General features: G+C 42.5%; 1 protein-coding gene across 2 annotated transcripts in view; it reads right to left on the reverse strand.

The window, feature by feature from the left end:
• GNAS (GNAS complex locus) overlaps positions 1 to 20400 on the reverse strand; it is a 129248-nt gene that overhangs the window by 65624 nt on the left and 43224 nt on the right. The window contains exons 1-2 of one of the 2 annotated variants that reach the window (XM_066561823.1): positions 16530 to 16960; positions 12820 to 12892 (exon numbers count right to left, since the gene is read on the reverse strand). In XM_066561823.1, coding sequence (XP_066417920.1) covers positions 12820 to 12892; positions 16530 to 16668 — 212 coding nt within the window. In that variant the 5' untranslated portion in view covers positions 16669 to 16960. Of the gene's footprint in view, positions 1 to 12819; positions 12893 to 16529; positions 16961 to 20400 lie in introns of those variants that run through there. The other variant, XM_066561822.1, reaches the window with a different exon arrangement.

Raw genomic sequence — 20400 nt, forward strand, 5'->3', positions numbered from 1 at the left:
CCTCCAGATAATCTGCAGTCCAACTAGAAACATGGGAACTCAGTACAGGTTAGAGAAAGCAATATATACACTAAACTCCTTCACTCTTGGGATTAAATCCTGCCCTCTGCTCTAGGAAGCATAAACATAATTGTGCATCACTCACTGAAAGGAAAGAAATAGTCTTTATTTAATAATCTTACGATTGCTTGATTAGTGCTTGGAAAATAAAAAGCACTACTTAAGTGCTAAATATTATTAGCTTTTTCAGAACATCAGCTCCAAACTCGCCACTCCCCACTTCCTTCCCTCGTAACTCTCTTCATTCATGTCATCAGAAGGCATCTCATTTTCAGCAACAACTACTCACTTTTTTTTTTTAATGCTGCTGGATGTGCAGAACTACTGTTGAGGTTGCTTGGCAACTAGTGAGACATATCAGAGGGAGAGATAAGGTCCAGAATGAATGGAATTGAAGAGAACTATATTTGGTTTCATTAGGAGATACTAACGGGCTCAAGCTATCCTGATTTGAGTTACCCACACTAAGGTGAAATTTTGCTGTTTCTGTCAAAGCACAGAGATCCATAATCACTAAACCCAGCCACATAGATGTCTCCCTCTACAGAACAGATTCAGAACCAGAGCTTGGACCTGGGCTAGCAGTTTGGAACAGCATGGAATAGGTATTTGGTAAGTAAACACAGATATTTGATAATTTGTATTTTGAAGAATTTTAGGCCAGAGAGGATAGTTGAATACTTCATTTTGCCTTTCAGTGGATCCCAAGCCACTGTGTTTCTCCATGTGTTTCAGTGTTGAGATGAAATTTCAAATCAAACAATTCTTTCTGAAGGTCACAATTTGAAATGAGGTAAGACTGAGCACCCAGGACTCCTGCAAGGACGCAGAACTGCTTACAAATGTCTGCTCTGATGATCCAAGGAGGCCAGGAAAGCCTCGTGCAGGAGAAGGTGGGAACAAGCCTAGCAGGTCCTAATGAAAGAGTTTCTTCTCTCAAGCTCTTCAACTGACTTTATCTGCAACACTTGAGTAAGAATGAACCAATCTGGCCCAAAAGAGGATCTTCTGACATCACCTCAGACTCTTCCCAATCTTTGATGCTTCAGGAGGAAGTGAAAACAGTGACAACAGAACAAGCAGCAAAATTATCTTCAGGGAAAAAACCAAAACCAAAAGTCAGCCCCCACACTTCCCCACCTCTCTGATGCCCGTGGGCTGAAAGGTTTCAAGGCTTCAAACACCAACACAGAATTGCAAATACATAATAATGTTCAGGGTAGGAAAAGGAAGGATTTGCAGCACGTGCATCAGACTCCGTGCTCCCCAGGGCCACAGTGGGCACCCTGAGCACACACACCTGCACCAGCAAAGATGAATCTTCAGGTGGATTCAAATAGGGTTTAAAAATAAACCCCTACCTTCCTAAGATTGCTTAAACGGAGCTTCCTCTTTCCCAACAATTATTCCAAATAAAGTATCTCAGATGCTAAGGAAGTCAGTCTCCTGCCTGCCCACATTTTCAGGCACTTTGCTCACACAGCACCACCTCTACATGGCCATGAAATCACATCTGGACACCACCCCCCTTCTGGACCTGGGACAACTCCTGTGCCTTCCTTTCAATTTTAACTCCTTCCCAATAATTCCACATCCTTCAAGAAGTGAAGGCACCAGCATGGGATATACTATTTTAATAACACTCTTATCAGATTTGGAAGTTCCCTTTATCACTTATGTTTCACTTTCCCTTATTTTAGTCATCCAAGCCTGCATTTGTCTTTTTGCCACAAAAACATCCCAAACCATACTAAGGTAATTTAACTAATTGACTTTTGAGTCCTTTTCCAGTTTTACAGATACAATCTAAACTCTGACTCCTGCGGGACTCTCTCACGTTCAACTGCATTAAAACAAATTCCTGAAGTACAACTTATCAGATCACCCCTCCCAGTAATAATTATAAATAAGTTATATAAATTGGTGTTTCCCATAGTTTCTCACAGGATATCCTCTGGGATTTTTCTTCATTGTTTATTGAAAATACCCATATTCTATTTCCATAACAATATCAGAGAATCACACAGAGATGATCCCAATATTTGCTCTTCTAACAGACACCAAACTTCCTTTTCTGTTTGCAGCATTATCCAGGATGGAAACATACTTTCTCTGGGAAAGGAATAATATATATGGAATATTTCTACTTCCTCTATCTAACTATGTATAACTTTACCTTCTGCATTCAGTTAAAAAAAAAAATCTGTGTCCAAACAGTATTATTAAAAATTAAGTGGGAAAAAAAAAAATCCTGTTTTCTTATTCTCTGAAATTATTGTCAGAATGGAACCTATGAACTTCAGTTAAGAAAACAGAGGCTTAGGCTGAGAAAAAAATACATTTAAAAAATTTATTCAGCATGAATAAAACTGTGAGGAAAAAATCAGACATTATGCTGCCTACACGATTTCAAAGTGTTTTTTCCAGCTCCCTATGATTACACAGAATACAGAAATGTTTTACTAAACTCAATCTTTTCACTCATTTCATGCCCCTTATTTTACAGTGTCAAAGAGATACTTAGGTAACAGAACGTTCCCAAGTTCTTTGGTGATAAACATAAGGAAAGTAAACATTTGATTGCATAAGATACAATTACATAAGGTGAAGACTGTCCAATTATGTGAAAGCAAAACACAGAGGCAGCACGGAGCATCCCAAGTTCCCAAGAGTTAGGGGAAATTAAGAGTGACACAGTTCCAGTTGAAAAAACTAACAGGCAAAATAGTTACATTTCAGGTTTTCAAGTGCCCTATGTGTAAATTACAGAGCATATTTTTATCTACTATGTTCAGCATAAGCAGAATGTGTTCCTATGAGTAACTACTTCGAAACAACATTAATCATTTTGACATAGCAAAATTAAAAGGTTGCATCCAATTTCCAGGCATCTATTTTAGTGTACATCAAAACCCAGAACTGAAAATCCAGTAGCTTCCCACAACACAGAAATTTAATAACAAAAAACCCCCACACAACCCCATTAAAGCAAATCTTCCAGAAAGTTGTGTAACAAGCTTGCTGCAAAGACATTGAGACAAAGTACTAGGAAACTTAATTTTTTTACTGACACCGAGCTCTGCAACTGTGTGGTCAAATATTTGGAAGTGTAAAAGTGCTGGTCTGCCTGCCCTGCACATGGGCTTGGGGTTTGTGTGGCAGGGTGGGACTGAGTGGTCCCAGCTTCCCTGAAAACCCCAAGTGCTTTAACTGAGCCCTTTCCCTTTCTGTTTTCTCTCATTTAAAGGAAAAATGATTTTCCTAGGCTTTGCATTGTGCTTATAGTTTTTTCCCATGAATAATGCAGTGCTGTGATTACACTCTAATTTCAGAAGATATTCAATAAAATCATTTCAGTACATGGCTATGTCCTTAGGATTACTATATTTTAAAAATTATTTTAGAAAGTTGTTACAACTCTAAGTTTTCATATTTATCTTAAATAGTCTTAACCTGCTAAAAACAACAAAAAAATACACAAAGCTGTGCCAGTCACTATAATGTAATTAAATTAAAATTCAAGAAACCAACTAGCTGAATTTTTCCATAGTAATGCCACATTAAACCAAATTTACCTAGCCTATTTTAATTTAAATTATCAGGGTTAAAACAGGCATTACACATCGTTCCCTGAGCTTAATGTGTTAAGTGTCCCACTAAACATTTTTATCTATATTAAAAACAAAACAAAAAGAAAACCAAAAATGAAGCAAGGCATTGAAGCAAGGCATTCTTTCTTACTACAAACTTAAGGAAGAAATTTACTTCACAAACACCCATTTCCTTGCAACATTTTCTAATTAATATGAACAGTTATATTGCATAGATAATTGTACTGTCAAAACAGAATAAAAATGTCTTAACTTGAAGGAACCCAAAGTGTTTGTACGCATGCAGACCTGCAGAGAAGAAGGGAGTGTTTAAATCCCAGTGAGGAAGGAGGCAGCTCTGAAGGTGCCACTCAAGGCTAAATGCAGCATCCCCTGGGAGCGCCCAGCCTGCAGAAGGAAGCCCTGCACACCTCTGCCTGCTCCATTAGCTCACCCGCCACTCCTGGGAGGCTGCAAGGGTGCACTTGGGAGAGATAATTATTTTCTAGTGCCTTAACTAAGAAGAGAAGTGAACACAATGAGTTATTGAATAGCCCTGTGGAGAATACAGCCAGCAACAGGTAGCTCAGAGAGAAGGTCACAAGCTTTCCTGCACTTCTCTAACAGCAACACCTTGAAATAAAACATCTCACTGAGATATTCCACTACTACATTTTTCAAAATGTGGATGCTTCTGCCTCTCAGCTGTCAAAAACACCCCTCAATGCACTGCTGTTTCTAAGCAGGCTCAGCTGTAGACAAGTAATTCTAATTAAATGCATGCTTACATTAGAGTACAGTTGTAGAAATAACTATTAAAAGCTGATGCAGCTACACTTGCACTGTATCCTAAATGCTTGGATTTACTATTAACTCAAGGTTCAACTGTTAAAATGTAAGGCATGCTATTTTTAACATCAAGATTCAAGTCAGACTAAAAAAAAAAAACCCTCATCAGTGGAAATTCCTTCCTTTCAACTTGAGAGCTCTGAATGACCAAGATGAGCAATTTCTGTATCTCAGCTCTTCATCAGAGATGGGACCTGGGCAACCCTAATACACAAACTCATATCTAAAAATAAAGATAGAGATAACTTTGCCTGCTGGATTATACTTCAAAGCCTTAGCTCTGCTTGCCTTGATCTGAGACACTGGGGAAGGATGTTCACAAAACTGGAACAAGAGCAGTGTTTGCACTTTTCAGAAAAATGCCTCGAAACGCCCCAAACCTGCTCCCCCAGCCCAAGAGAACAACACAGGAGCTCACAACCTAAAAACAGGAACAAGAAATCCCACTCATATCTAGATTGCTAGAAGGAGCAGGGAAAGGCACAGCTTTTATTAATAATACATTTTATCTTATGGGACAAAATCACAAGGTTTTAACATAATGAAATTGAAAAAAAAAATTTCCCAGCTGGAATGACTGGCAAGAGATAAAATGTAGCTACAGCATGAAGTAAGGGGAATCTTCAGGGTTTGCAATAATGTGAACAAATAGTTTTAATATCAAAAAGGTAACTGCAATAAGTTTAAGATGATAAGGAGCACTCTGTTCATATATAAACTAATTCAAGTTAGTGGAAAAATTAGTAAAAACTTTTTTTTTTTGAAAAATCAGAGTACTGCCCAATCTGTCCATTCAAAATATATAGAAAGTAAGAAATTCCATGAGATACTACAGAAGAAAATTCTTCATGTAGTGCTGATTCTGTAGCACTGGCTAGAGAAAAGGTAATCACTCTGCACCATCTAATTAAGAAAAGCTGGAGAAAACCTGAAAAACTCAGGGGAATTTTTCAGAAAGGACATGGAAGTGTGGAATAGAGACATACATTTAATATTCTCCACAGAGAGCTATACTTTTGAAGTTATCTGAAGTTTTTTTGCAGTATTTAATACAGTTTGTGATTTATGAAATAACAAGTTAAATAGAACATGATACATTGGTTTATACTACTAGATGTTTGCTTTAGATAAGAAAATGGAGAAAAATACACCACTTCTACTTTAACTCATGAACATGGAAACTAAAAATATTTTTTAAAAAATCTGGAGTGAACTGAGGAAGACTTTCTTTAGCTGTTTTTTGTAAGCCTCATTCTATCTCAGATTCTGCTGTGCAACCAAAGTTGAAAAAGCGTTATTGCTGCAAAATGAATTTCCAGAAATTAAAATCAGAGGCTGAGCAGGAGACCAAAATTAGCACTCCAGTGAGGAAATGCAGGAAGAATTCATGTACATCTACACCAGCCACAACACATTCTGACTTTGTCCAGGTAGCAAAAATAAAACCAGAAAAAGGAAGATAAAGGGTGGGCTGATGCAGGAATATTTAGGGATCAGTGTTGCATCAGGGAGAAAAATGAGGAGTGGAGGAAACAGGAGACAACACTGAGAAAGCCACAGGTCCCAAAGAGGAGCTGCAGATGCTGCAGGGGAGAAAGGATTTGGGAGACAGAACAAGTTCCAGAACCCAGACTTCCCTCACTCCGCTACCCACTGAACGGTTTATTTTCTGTTTGGGAAAATAAAAGGAAACTTGCACATTTGTTTGATTTTACCAAAACTAATGAGTAAAATCCCACATCCACCATCAAAAGTCAAAACCCTCACAGACCCATTCTGTTTTCCACAGAGTTAAGCCCTAAGCTCTCTTCTGTCTCTCTCTTTTGCTTCTCAGATTACATCACTCGTGCTTATTCCGCTATTCATAGTTATTGCTCTCCAAGCTCTCTACAACTATAAAGCTTTCTCCTGGGTTGATAGCTGCATACTTAAAAAGCTTTTGTGAAATTTAAACCTCAAAACAAATAGAACTACTGCCATATTTTTGGCCAGTCCCTTTACATGCCAAATCATGTCTGCAACATATGCAAACTTAGCTTGAGGGATGAGTTTACTACTGGGTTTTTTTGTTGTTGGGTTTCTTTTTCAGAAAACTGAAATATTTAACTGAAAGCACAAATGTCAAGTTGCAAGCCAGGAAAAGTAATTCAGAAGATAGAGAGCTCTCAACATGTAACAACATAAAATTGGTAGTTTAAATACTGCTTTGCTAGGAGAATTCAGCATTTCCCAACCAGTAAATGCAGATAAGATACACATTCTGCTCTGAGCAATACCATGTTTCCCATGAAAATAAAGAAATTATGTTCAATTCACCATTTCCTTCTTTTACCTACCTGAAAACAAAGCACAATGTAAAAATGAAAGTCAATGCTTTCTTTGAACACTGCGCTGTCATCTCTCCACTGATGGTTAACCTGAGCCTATCACGAGCATCTAAAAGCAGATAAAACTAGCCGGCTTTTTAAACTTTTAGACTCCTTCATGCACTACTTTTCTGCAATATTTTAGAAAACTAAATATCATGATTTTTCACTCTGAAAAAAAATTCACTTCACTTGCATGTGGAAATATTTTAACAGGGTGATTTCAGAAAGCCTCTGAGCAAGGTGAAGGAGTTATTCCAGTGACCATTAGAATTTTCAGTACGTTAACAATCCTTGCCAAACGAGGCCAAGTGTAGGTATTATAAACAAGCAAAATTTTCTGAAAACTCATTTTACAGCATTTAAAAATCACATTTGAGTAGCAGATCTAAATTGCAAAGCATTTGCACAAGTTCTTAATGGACAATGTCTCATATCTTTAGGCAATATCCCATAAGAAACTTGAATAAAAACCTAACCCAGACTTGGAAGGTTTTTTTCCTTTTTTGTTATATGTAAAAAATATTAATGCTGCTTCACTGAGTTCACTTTTACTCTGTCATAGAAAAGAATTTTCATCCTTGTAAAAATAAAAGTATTTTCAAAGGAAAGATAATTTCAAGCACACAAAAACTCTCTTAAACATGCTAACAATTAAGAAACTGCTTGGTTGCATAGGTGGTTTAACATCACCAGGTATTACCTCCCACTTCTTTCAAGCTGAAGAAAGTGAAATATAACTTGCATAAACATTTTGCATAAACTTTTACAAAAAACTTTTACAAAAAACTTTTACATAAACTTTTACTATAAGCAGTAGTCAGTTATTTTTCATAGTATTTATTAGCTGTTGGGATATCTTTGTCTCTTCATCTGCACAGCTGTGTCAGCTCTCAGGACAAGACCTAAAACTGAGTGAAACACAAATCCTGCTTCCCTCTTTGACCACACCCCAACTTCATGTTCTGCAGCCCAGATTTTGACCTGACGCCATAAGCAGTTGTTCAGATGGAATTGAAGAGACACATAGACACACATTTTCCAGCACCTCACTGGTGTCCTCGAGCAGGAGCTGAGAAAAAAACCCACAAGTTTGTGCCTCAAAGCTGCAGAAGCCTCTTGACAGACACTGTGATGCAAAGAAAGGAAGAAATGGGGCGAGGGGAATCACACACCCCATGTCTCCCCCACTCCAATTTTCCATTTTACTCCAAAACACCACGAAAAAGTTACTTTTGTTGCCAGTCAAGTAAAACACAATAAAGTCTGTTTGTTTCTTGGCAAGGAACTGAAGTGACCATTCTGAAAACATGGGATTGGTACACAAATGTAAAGGAACTATAAAAACACAGCAATCATAATTGTGTACACAAGCTAAGATTAGCCATTAGGAGGGAATTCATTATTTTGGAAGAACTTAGTTATAAATATTATACTTTTCCCCCCGCTCACAGAATTAGCTTCTCTTCCATAAAATGACATGGCTAAAAAGACAAAAGTCAGAAAAAACCCCACAGTATCAGACAACTGAAAAGTTACTGAACCAGAAGTTGTTTCACTTACAAGAGAGACTGACACTGACTAAAGTGATTAGATAATATTATTTACTGCTTTATGTGACATAATGGTGGTAATGGATGTATTAAGAGAAGATTAGAAACCAGCAATGCCTACTTTTCTTTACTCACAAACTCCTAAGTCTTGGTGAGAAAAGAGAAAATGTCTGAAATCTTTAGGAGGGCGACTTGGATTTCTTAGCTTTCTCACTGAGAGAAAATAATTTTAAAAGTACAAGAGAAATGCAAATATATTTGTCATTTAAGTCTTGAAAACAAAGCTATTCAGCTCTGCTTATGCCATCAACACTATCAGATTTAATAAATACACAAACTCCTATTCAGCACTTCAACATACTAGTTCAAGGAAGTGTCAACATTTTACATCATTTGGGAAACTGAGGCTGAAAAGTATTACCTGAAATTTCCTGTAACCTCAAGACTTCCTGAATCTTAAACACTATCCAAACTTAATAATCACAAAGGCATATTCCCCTTATTTGTCAATCTTTGTAGTGGATTTCGTAAGTCACATTTCAACCATTTATTTCTATTTAAATATTTCTGCTTGTCCCAGTTTTTCCCATGACACTTCAAAATTGTCTCTTGCCTGTGCCAATTATTCCCCGCTTTCTAAAATTGTGCATGACAATGACCCTCTCCTTAGAGTCTGTCAGCCAAAGCCACAGTGATCACAGAGGGGAAAGATGACTTAAAGAAATCAGAAGTAAGTGAAAGGCCACGTGTTTTAGAAGCAAAGAGCCCCAGTCTCTAGACAGCACAAAAAGCAGCTGTTTTTCTTCTCCTCTTCAACCTGAGCTACACATTTAATTCTTCCAAGTATATTCCTTAACTCCTCCTATCCTCCCTTTCCCATTTTTCAACCTCAGAAAGATTGCCATCTCAACTTCTGCACAGTCAAAAAGAGAAGGTTTTGGCTCCACCTTATCAGTGGATGCTCACAAAATACTGTTTGCAGATACCTACTCCTCTGGAACTGCCTCATGAAAAGACAGTTGAAGTGTTGAGGAGGGAGGGAAGGAAAGGAAGGGAAGTCGCAGGCTTCCTGCTATTAAAAGCCAAATTTAAACCCTTTCTACATCAAAAGGGCCTCTGTTGTTGGCAGTAATGCAAAGAGTAGAAACTTTGGTTGATACGGCTTCTGTATTACGCTTAGAAGGCGGCTCCTGCATGGAACCAGGAACACTGGAAAAATCCTGTGGGGAGGCCACACTCCCATTTTTCATGGAATTGCTGCAGGAAGATGTCAGATGATAGCACAGCCACCTGAAGCCATTCTGCAAGAGCTGAAAGTAGGCTAAGTCCTTCCAGAAAAACTGCATGCAGAAAAACCTGTGCTGTAGAACATGCCTTGCTTCTCCAATACTCTACTCCCCTTCCCAATGCCACAGCACTCTTACATCCCACACACCACCTTCACTACAGCAACAGAAAAAAATATATTTCTGTCTCTAATTCATCTAAGGATTATAAAAGGAACATTGAAAAAAAATAGTCTTTACTGTAGTTAACTTGCCTACAACTTTAACTACCATCACATTAATCTTAGCTTTAGCTATTCAACACATTAATTACCTGGAGCACTTGATTCCACACAGTTCCTCAAATAATTAATTAGCTAAAGGGATTGAGAATTGGAGTCCCAGAGGAAATTCTAGTTTCATAGAACTACACAGATTTCACCTTGCAAAATGCTACAACAATTCACCTAAAGGCACAAGACAACTTCCACTATTTAGGGGCAGATTCCTAAAACCAAACCAAATAAAATCCCTTCACATTCACTGAAGTAGGCCAGCACTTTTAGCACTGGATATCCTGCTTAGTCACCAGAAAGAAAAGTAACACTAAATAAAAACTTTTGATTCCTTTGTTCACAGCATTAGACATTTTTCCTAACAGGTAACCTCTCTCCGCTTCAACCAAACCAAGGCAAACAATTCTAAGACAGGACTTTAAACTGGATTTCTTTCAAAGCACAAGAATAAGCTGTACCAACAGAAATAATTCAAATCTAGTTATGTACAAGTACACTACAATTAAAGAAAACTTATCATCTCAGCATATTACTATTTTCACTATTATCATCTGCAGCATATTACTATTTTCACCACCTCTCCCCTGCTATTCATCACATCAGCTGTGGTTTATGTGTGTTTTATGCAAACATGTTTATGTTCCAGAGCAACTGATCAGGACACGATGAGAAGTAATGCTTTGCTCTTCCTACCCTTCCAAAAAAACCTCCGTGCTATTTCTCTCATTAGCTGAATCCCACATCATCTTTCCACAAGGTAAGCAGGGCAGAAGGGGAATGAATCAGGCAAAAATGGTAATGGAAAGCGAGACAACACAGAGAGCAGTTAGTTATTTGGAAGAAAATGCAAGTTATTTAAGGACAGATGTGTAACTTGCAAGAATTTCAAAACACTGAAAAACAGCCTTTTCCCTGCTGTAAAGTGCATGTTATGATCTACTGATTATTTTTGGCAGCAGAACCCTAAAAACGATGTGTTTTAACTTACTCCCTGTACACTTCAAATATACCACACTTCTGCACTGGGTTTTTATGCAGCTCAGTGCTCCAACAGGTATTACCCACATCAGCCAAAGGACAAGCACAAGGGACAGAATGCCATGGGGGGACAGCCCTGGTGCCACCCCGCGTGGCCGGGCTGTGCCCCGTGACTGGAGCAGCTGTGCTGGCACAGCCCTGCCCCGTAACTCAAATCCCCTGCTCTGAGCAGGCAGAAGGCAGCAGAGCCTCCTGAGGCCAAATTTGCCATGTTGTCCTGGGTTCCAGCTGCAGGCTCAGCTCTGCCCAAAGCTCCAATGCAAAGGGAGGCACTGGAGGAAGCCCCTGCTGCTGCAGATCCCAGTGTGTCCCAGTCCTCACCAGTTCTGCACAGGTCTCTGGGCTCCCAGTCCCACACAGATTTGGGTGTGCAGCTTGCAGGGTTGGGGTTACCTGCCCACATCATACACCATCCATTACACAGCACTGTTACCCTTTAGGAGAATTCACGTGCTTAAAAACTTAGAAAAACCCTGTTGCTTAAATGGATTGACACTTTCAAAGGTACCAGGGGATCCACTTCCACTTTCATTTTATGAACTTTTTACTCAGCACCCCATATTGATACCTACTCAACCAAGTCAACTCATGCAAGTCTTTTAAGTCACACAAGTCTTTTAAAGAGGTCTCTGCAGCAGCCCAAACGACAGAGACAGCTCAGCAATAACAGGATGCAGCACTAGGCACTCATGAAAAAGTTATTTTGGAAATAGAAAATATTCCTTATTAAGAGGAGCTAAAAACATGTAGCACATAATGTGTTTCTTATGAATCAGTCTGAACTTTCATCCAAAAGACTGTGTACCTTATCTGAGCTATCACTTGCTGATTAGGAAGAAGTACTGTCCAGACTCCTTGGCTAAACTTTCAGCTCAGATATTCTTATTAAAGAATTAACTACTGGAAGACTAATAAAAGCTTAGCCTTCCCAAAAATGGAGGATTCACAAAATAGACGATACCACTAAAAGCTAAAGGGTAGCAGTACAAAACGGTTATGTTTGAAAACAAGCATGACAAAATCAATAATACCATCTAAAAAAAATAAGCCCAGAAAATAAGCTTTGAAATTTCAACACTTTGATTCAATTAGTATTAATTTAACAGCTTTTGGTATACACACACACACACAACTGCAAGCCTAAATTAACATGCAGAAGAATCTCTTCCTACTCTCTAGCAAAGTTAGTCAAAAAGTTAGCAAACTAAAATCTTTCTCAGACAAACAAGAAGATATTAATTTTCCCTATCTTAATGCCATTTGCCTCTTCAAAACTGCCAAATAACAGACATTAGAAGTAAAAAACTTTAAGAAAGATAATTTAACACAAACATCTGGGCAAGCAAACACAACAAAATCCCCAAAATTCAGAGTACGACTTCATTCTGTGAGGACACAGAAAATAAAGCCTTACTTGCTCCAAATAAAGAAAATTGTGCTCATTTTGTACACTGATACAAGGCATGTTTACAGCAATATGAACCAATGTGCTATAGCTGAGGTAAATCAGTGTCAGCCATGTTGTGAAAGAAACTGTAATTAACAAACCCACAAAATTCAAAACTTAATCAAATCAGCTCTGCCTTGATATAAATTAATTTTATACTGCTGGATCTTACTTATGATTGGTGCCTGACTTCTTCAGGTTAATGTCTATTAATCTCATCTAAAAATACACATCCAAATTCTAGAGAGAGTGAAACAGCAGCAGGAGGAAAAATACACGAGATATAAACCAGGAGCACTGACTGCAGCACAAAGGAGGAAGGTACAGTGTAAAGTGAAAAAGCAAATGCACTTACTCAGCATTAAATCCATTCACGTGCAGGATCCTCATCTGCTTGACTATTGTGCTTTTACCGGATTCACCAGCACCTAGAAAATGAAAGTAAGTCAATTTCAGAAGGAAGCATAAGTGATTAAGGCACACACTAGAATTTTTTTCTTCGGGCTAAAATCGAGAAAGTTGGGTTTCTCAGTGTAAGAGTGAAAAGTGAAAGAAATAATTGCCACTGGAAACTTCAGTTGTAGCTAAAAATAAATGCCCAGCTCAAGTCATGTGTCAGATCTGAATCTTGGATCATTTCACTGTCCATTTTTCCAGTGTCAATGCTAAAAGCGGACTGCAATATTTGGAAAGAAAATGGACAACTTCAACATTTTACAGAGAAGACGACGGGGAACATCACAACCTGGCTGCCTTGTCACTACTATCTGACAGAGGGAAAGGCTGACTGAAGTCCCTATTAAACCAAAGAAATTCTGTTATATCCTTAAAGAATTCTAAGTTTGACTGGGTGATGATGAACTGCAGCCAAACTCCGTAACTTAAATCACAAGGAATAAAATATGTAGATACTCACATTTGAAAAAGGAAGGCATCCCTTTAAGCCTCCACCCACAAAGCTACAAAAAACCTCCTCTTATTTGTGTCTTGTAAGCAGCCTCCCACCCTCCCTACATGTTCCAAAACCAACCCTACGCACGAGGAGAGGCAGAGACCACCTTTTGTGGCTGCTGCTCCAAAGGGCTCCCCCACAGCTCCCCCCTGGCTCCCCTCCCGTACCTGCAGCACAAAAACCCCACTCCACTTTACTCCAGTTTCCATAAGTGGATGGATGCTATTTCTGCTGTGCTGCTCGGATGCCAGAGCACAGGGCAGCCCATCTGCCTATAGTACCCATTTTTCCACGCACGCTGAACAACTCCAACAGCAGCATTTAATTGAGCTGCTCCACGCTGCCAGATCGGCAGCTTTCTATATAAAGCAAACATATTTTTGCAGGAGTAGTATCGTAACGTGGCAAAATTTAGAAAGATTCCCCTTAGCATCTCCTGGCTACTGGTTTATTCCCCTCCCCAGCCTGTGTCTCACCCACAGGAACTGTATGTCTGTGGCAGAACGGGCAGGGAGGTACAGTTTGTATTTATAGGATGTCAGGCCTCTCTGCTAGCACACACTGACAGCACAAGCCTCCATTTTGAGCCTCATGTTCAAAACTGTATTTTAGCAGTTACATTTCAAGGTTCATTTTCTCACAAATGCCTTCCCCCTCTGCTTTCTACCTTCCTTTTCCTTCTCCCTCATGAATTCCCCAAAGTCCTCTTCTGCTCTCCATAAAACCTGGTTGCATGTTTTGCCACTTTAATCCCAGAGCCTTACTCCTTTTCCCTCTCCTTTCTCACTGCTGTTCTGAAAGCATTTAGAGAGCAGTTTTTATCTACAACTCTTTATGCACACGCTACTTCTTCACTAAGCTGCTATTTTATACCATACACCCTCTGTCTGATCAGGCAGACTGCACCATGCAGTAAACACAGGTGGCTAAACCAATCAAGAATTAGTATCTTGGGATAAAATAGACTGGATCATCTTCACAACTAAGAATTATTCACGAAGGCAGTATCTGCTATAGTCATATGTCCATTTAAAAATTAATAACAACTAAATTTCAGCTGTAACACTAAATCACATTTTATATTTATAAGCATTGGGAGCCAAAATCTTTAGTTCACTTGGTCCAAGAAGGAGGCTGGACAGTTGTTGCATTTGCTATAAACACATTTGGTTTGATATTGACACACCTGGGTTCTCTGGATCGGATACAACACCAGTGAACCAAAATGTATTACATGTACATTTCTCCATAAGTCTAGCTCTATATTTGGCTGCTTGTTAAGGCTATATTCTCAACAACAATTACACACACTCGTTTAACTTCACCACCAAGGAGAGTTCCATTAATTTCAGTGAGACTGCTCGTGGCAGCGGGGCAAGCACGTGTACAGCGATGGGGCCTACGAGCAGCAGCATAAACCCACTAGAATATTCAGCAGCTCCTCTTTGTTGTTATTTGAATATGATTTGAAAAGATTAAGAACACTTTCCAAGTGCCTGGCTTCTTATTTCATGTGTCTTATAGAGGAAACATAACATAATAATAGGGAGGTGAGCTTCTATATTTTTGACCAGTGAGTTACAGACTATCCACAATTCATAGCAGAAACTGTAACAGCTGAACTATCACTTCAAACATACTCACAGATGACTTTTCTGCCATCGCTAAACACACGCAAATTTTTATTTGCAAGTATCTAAACTATTTTTCAGCCACCAAAACTAAAGAAAACAGAAAGAAAACCCAGGCAAGCCCATCATGTTTCTGTTTGCTGAAATTTTGCCTCTTACGAAAGCAACTCGTCTGATGACAAATAGTTTCTAGGTATCTACGTAATGTTCAGCCTGAAATCTGGAAGTCCAAGACATTTCCCAAGAGCTGAAGTCCAAATTATCCTGTTAAAAGATTTCTGCTGAAGCCCTGGCAGGCTCCTCAGTGCTGCAGGTGCTGCTGTAGTCCCAGTCACTCTCCATTTATATTAAGTCTCTCTCTTCAAATGAGTATTTGAAAGATTTTACTGGTGATAGTACGCTTCCAAATTCACCACCTTCAAAAATTCTTTTTTTCTTTTTTTCCCCTCCTTCCATTAGGGCTTTTCCCCCCAAAACTGAGTCAGCTCGGCGAGGCCTAGCCTGTGCTCCACGCTTCAGTCCTGCAGAACGTGCACAGGCAGTCCCTCGGCGTGACCAAAACAACCCACGGCTCGTAACTGCATCCGATCCTAAAACACTACTTCAGAATACTCTGAAATATCGAGCCTGACAAACATTTGCTTGCCCTCTCCGATATCGATATTTGGACCCTTCCGTTCCCCGAAAGCCACAGCCCACATTTGTAAACGTCTCTCCTGAAAAACACGAGCAGGTAACCCAGCGGAGCCGCTGGAGCAGCACCTGGAGCCCGGCTCTGCCAGCGCTCCAAGGCGCGGTACCTCAATTCCTGGTGCGCCAGCGGAGGGTGCCGAGCCCGCCGGGGCCGGGGCCGTGCCCGCCGGCCCTGCGCTGCTCCGCGGCCCCAACGCGGCCGCGCTTCCCTCCGGGACCGACATCCTCCCTCCGTTTCCCCCAAACGATTCCCCGACTTCCTCCCTTCCTCTTCCTCCTCTCCCCGGCCTGGCCGCACGTCCCTCGGCACCCCGGCCCCGGCGCGGGGAGCGGTGTCCGGCCCTCCCGCGCCGGCCGCGCCGCTCGCCCGCGGCCGCTGTCACTGCCCTGCCCTGTTTATCTGCCCGGCTCCCCGCGGGCCCCTCGCCGCGGCATCCCCGGCCCCCTCCCCACGCCCGCCCGAGGCCCACTGCCGCCCCGGCGGCGGGCGCTGCCCCGCGGGCGGAGAGCGGCCCCACGCCGCCGCTCCGTACCTGCCCCGGCCCCTCCCGCGGCGCCCCGGGCGCTGCCCGAGCCCTCCCCGCCGCTCCCCCGCACCGCGCCGGTCCCCGCGGCGGCCCCGGCCCCGCCGCCCCGGGCGCTGCTATAGCGGATCCCCGCGGCCCCGGGTGGGCCCTACGGCTCCGTGCCCCCCCCCCCCTCCCCGGCCCCACCTCTCTTCCCCGGCCTCGCCGTGCCCGGGCTGGGGCCGCTGCCCCGGCGGGGAGGGGACGGCCCGCGACCCCTTACCCAGCAGGAGGAGCCGGTGCGTGGCCCTATAGACCTGCTTGTCCTTCTGCAGCTGCTTCTCGATCTTCTTGTTGGCCTCCCGCTGCGCCTTCTCCTCGTTGCGCTGATCCTCCGTCTTGCTGTTCCCTAAACAGCCCATCTTGGGGAGGGGAAGGCAGGGACGCGGGCGAGGGGACGGGAGGCGGCCGGGGCTGCCGGGGGGAGGGAGGGAGGGAGGGAGGCACTCCCGGGCTCCCTTCTTCTTCCTCCTCCTCCTCCTCCTCCTCCCCCCCTACTCGCTGCTGTGGCGGCCGCTGCCCAGAGCCAGAGACATGGAGAGCGCCGAGCCCGAAGCCAGCCGAGGGGGGGCCGATAGCGATGACTTTGCTGCCGCTCCGCCGGGCCTCCTCCCCGGCAGCTGCAGCTGCCTCTCCTCCCCCGCCCCCCGCCGATCCCCTCGGCGCACCTTTCCCGGGGGGTGCGGAGCGATCCGCGGGGATCTCCGCGCCCCGGCCGGGCCGCCGGCTCCTCTAGAGGCAGCAGAAATGCCCCCCCCCGCGCCGCACGCACAGGGACAAATCCAGCTTCAGTGCCACCCCCAAAAAATAATAATCCTCTTTAGATCCAAAGGCACGGGCTCCAGGCGCGGAAACCTCCCCAAATCCTCGGCGGGGAGGATCGGGAAACGTCTCTTCCTCGCCTCTCCCCCCGCGCCGCGGGGGTCACGCAGCCCCGGTCCCTTCCCTCGCCGGCCGCCGCAGCTCCTCGCCCTCCGGCCGCCGCGGGTCCTTCCTCCCGCACTGGGGCGGGGGGGTCCAAGCCAAACCCCCCCTTTTTTTTTTCCTCCCCTCTCCTTGCTGCTGCTCTTTTCACATGCGCTTTCCAGGCGGCTCAATCCTCTCGGCGAGAAGAAAATACAAAATATAATGTGTGTAAAAAAAAAAAAAAAAAAGACAAAAAAAAAAGAGGCAAGCCCGTTTGCTCTGTGCCACGAACAGAACCTGTCCCCTCACGGGCGGATTTTTCCCCGTCTTATTTTTCCTGCTCTCTCCCGCATTTTTTTTTCCTCCCTTTTTTTTTTTCCTCCCCCCCCCCCTTTTTTTTCTTTTTTTTTTTTTTCCCTTCCCCTATTGAGCGGCTCCGCGGCGGCGGAGCGCGGGGTGGGGCGAGCGGGCCCACACTGCACGCTGGGAGCGAGCGGGGCCGCTCACATGATGCCCGCGTCACCCCGCGCCGCCGCCGGCGCCCTCTTCGAACCGGCCCCGCCGCCGCCCCGGTGCCTCCGTCCCGGGGCACCGCCCGACCCCCGCCCCGCGGGACGGAGGCGCCCGGAGCTGCGCTTGCACAGTTCGCAGAGTCTGAGTAAATTTTTGTAAGGGAGTCGCGCCCCGCGACTCCTTGTGTTACGCTTGGAAATAATTAGTGTGGGAGTTGTGGTGCTGAAGGGTTTGTGTCTGGTTTTTTGGGTGGGTGCTCGCTTGCACCCCGCGATTCGCTGGGGTCCATCCCTGCCTGTCCATCTCTGCGGGCTGAAGGTACCAGGGAATGCTCTGCACCAACAGAATACCGCTGGATGCACACACTTGCTTCTACCCTGTCTAGCTCCATTTTCTTCTCTAAAATATGTTTCGAAAAACCTCATTGCAAAAATTACACAACTTATCAGTTACAGCTGGAAAACAAAGGTTGGTGCTTTGCTCGTTGTATAACCCAGATCCCTAAAATACAGAGGTAGTTTTTCTCCATGCACACACCCCCACACATGAGTTAGTGAAATGTCCTTTACTATACAAATATTATTTACCCTTATTTGCAAAATTCGATTATCTACCACATTGTTCCCACGAACACACCTTCTTCCATAATCCAGTTACTATATTTAGAAACACCTACAGTAAAATAATTATGTGAATAGAGCAAACAACTAGGAGGTCACAGCTAATGTCATCAAATACATCTGTTGAGCTGCCCTTGCTGAATGAGGGGGAGACCTCAGGAGAAAGTCACAGTCACTATTTTTAAATGCACTGGAGAGACTCTTACTGGGGTCTCTAGGTGTTATTTTTGGCTAAGAGCAGTTTTAAAAGATCTTAGAGAAACTTGGCTCAGCAATGCCCAGATTCATCTGAAGCAAATATGGCAATAATTCCTTGTATCTTTTATAGGTTATTTATTTGTATAGTTTTCATGTAATACACAAAATATATTTTAACTGTGGAGTTTACAAGGCATAAAGGACTCAGAAAAGCAGAATTTGGACCGAAAATTAAAGAACCTCATACTTTTTTTATGGTTATGAAGAGACTGCAGAAGTGCCAGTACATGCCACCTCGGGGCAAAATCTGCCCCAGCCTCCAGGCTTTGCCTCCCTCCGGGTCCCAGCTGTGGGGAAGGGAACCCATCTCAAGCTCCAAACATGAAGAAATACACAAACAAGATAGAAGTTATTGCTGGAAATATACAAAAGGCTAAAATGTCAGTGAATGGTGTCTGTACAGAGAAATTGGATGGGTAAATATGCCAAAGCATCCATGGAAGGGTTCACGGCTGTGTGGATGCTGTTGTCCAGCAGTGCACACCCATCCCTTCCCAAACAGAAACCAGGACAGGCTCTGCGAGGTTAAACTCCCCCAGGAATCATTGCCCTCCTGCTGTAGGTACCTTGTGCCTCTGTCTTTAGGCTGAGCAGAGCATGAAGTAGCTGAAAAAGAAAAACACACTCAGCTAATTCACAAAGCTCCCAGTTACTTACAACAGAATTAAGAATTAGCTCCTTGTATTACAAGTGTTACTAAAGTGTGAAAGTGTCAAAAGCTACATGAAACAAAAAGAAAACTCCCACACTGTGTAACCTATCAGCAATTACAGATTGTTTTTGTCTTCCTGAAATCTGACAGGACTCAGGACATCAGGCACCACATGCACTTCACAAACCCAGTGAACTGCCAGGAGTTTTTTCAGAGCTGTCCTGATTAGGAGCCCATCGTTTGAAGAGTGAGCATACCAACACATTAACTGTTCTCACTCTTTTTTATTTGTTTAGATAACATAAGGCTGCTAATGTGTCTTTAGAATAAATTGTGTTTCTTATTGGAACTAGTTCCATTAGCTTCCATCTTGTAAAAATCCATGAACTTGAGTTTCACGAGACTCCTGCCATCAGAAGGGTAAGTGCAGGCACAATCTGACCCCTGACTCACCATAAAATTAAATCTCACTTCTGAAGAACCTGCAGCCTTGGGAACAAATAATGCAAAGATAAAACACCTATATGTATGGGCATAGTGCCTCTGTGATAAAAGTCTATTTGAAGCTTGAAAATAGGGTGTTAAAGGACACTGCTGCACGTTAAATGAAAATGTTTTCCAAAAAGGTAAAGTAACAAGAACGTGGAAATGGCTGTAAAAGGACATCAGAAGACTTATGGCTATTGACTCAATCCTGCACTATTTAAATTAAAGGGAAATACAAGGTTACACACAGAAGACTGTGAGCATTGCACACTTACAGATTAAATTCAGATTCACTGACATTCCTTCTGTGCTTGAATAGAACACTTTGAGTAGAACAGAGGCTGTTGGTTTTTATTTTGAACTAAATGAAACGCAAAGATTATGATGTACCAGCACACATCTCAGGGCAAGGATTTCACAAAAAGAACAGGGGGGTTGGCAGCATGAAACAATATTCTGCTGGTTTCACTTCTCAAATCAGAAAAGATCTCACAAGGAGAGGTAGCAGGACAATTAAAAGCAGTAATATTTCAGTGGAATATTTGGGAGAAAGGGAGGGTATATGAAAGTTGCTTGTATCTATAATCCATTACAGTCCACTTGATCACTTTAGTTAACAGATTTTTAGTCCTATTGACCTAATTTCTTTTACAACTTAA

This window comes from Molothrus aeneus, chromosome 17 (assembly GCF_037042795.1).
Source record: "Molothrus aeneus isolate 106 chromosome 17, BPBGC_Maene_1.0, whole genome shotgun sequence".
Lineage (NCBI taxonomy): Eukaryota > Metazoa > Chordata > Aves > Passeriformes > Icteridae > Molothrus > Molothrus aeneus.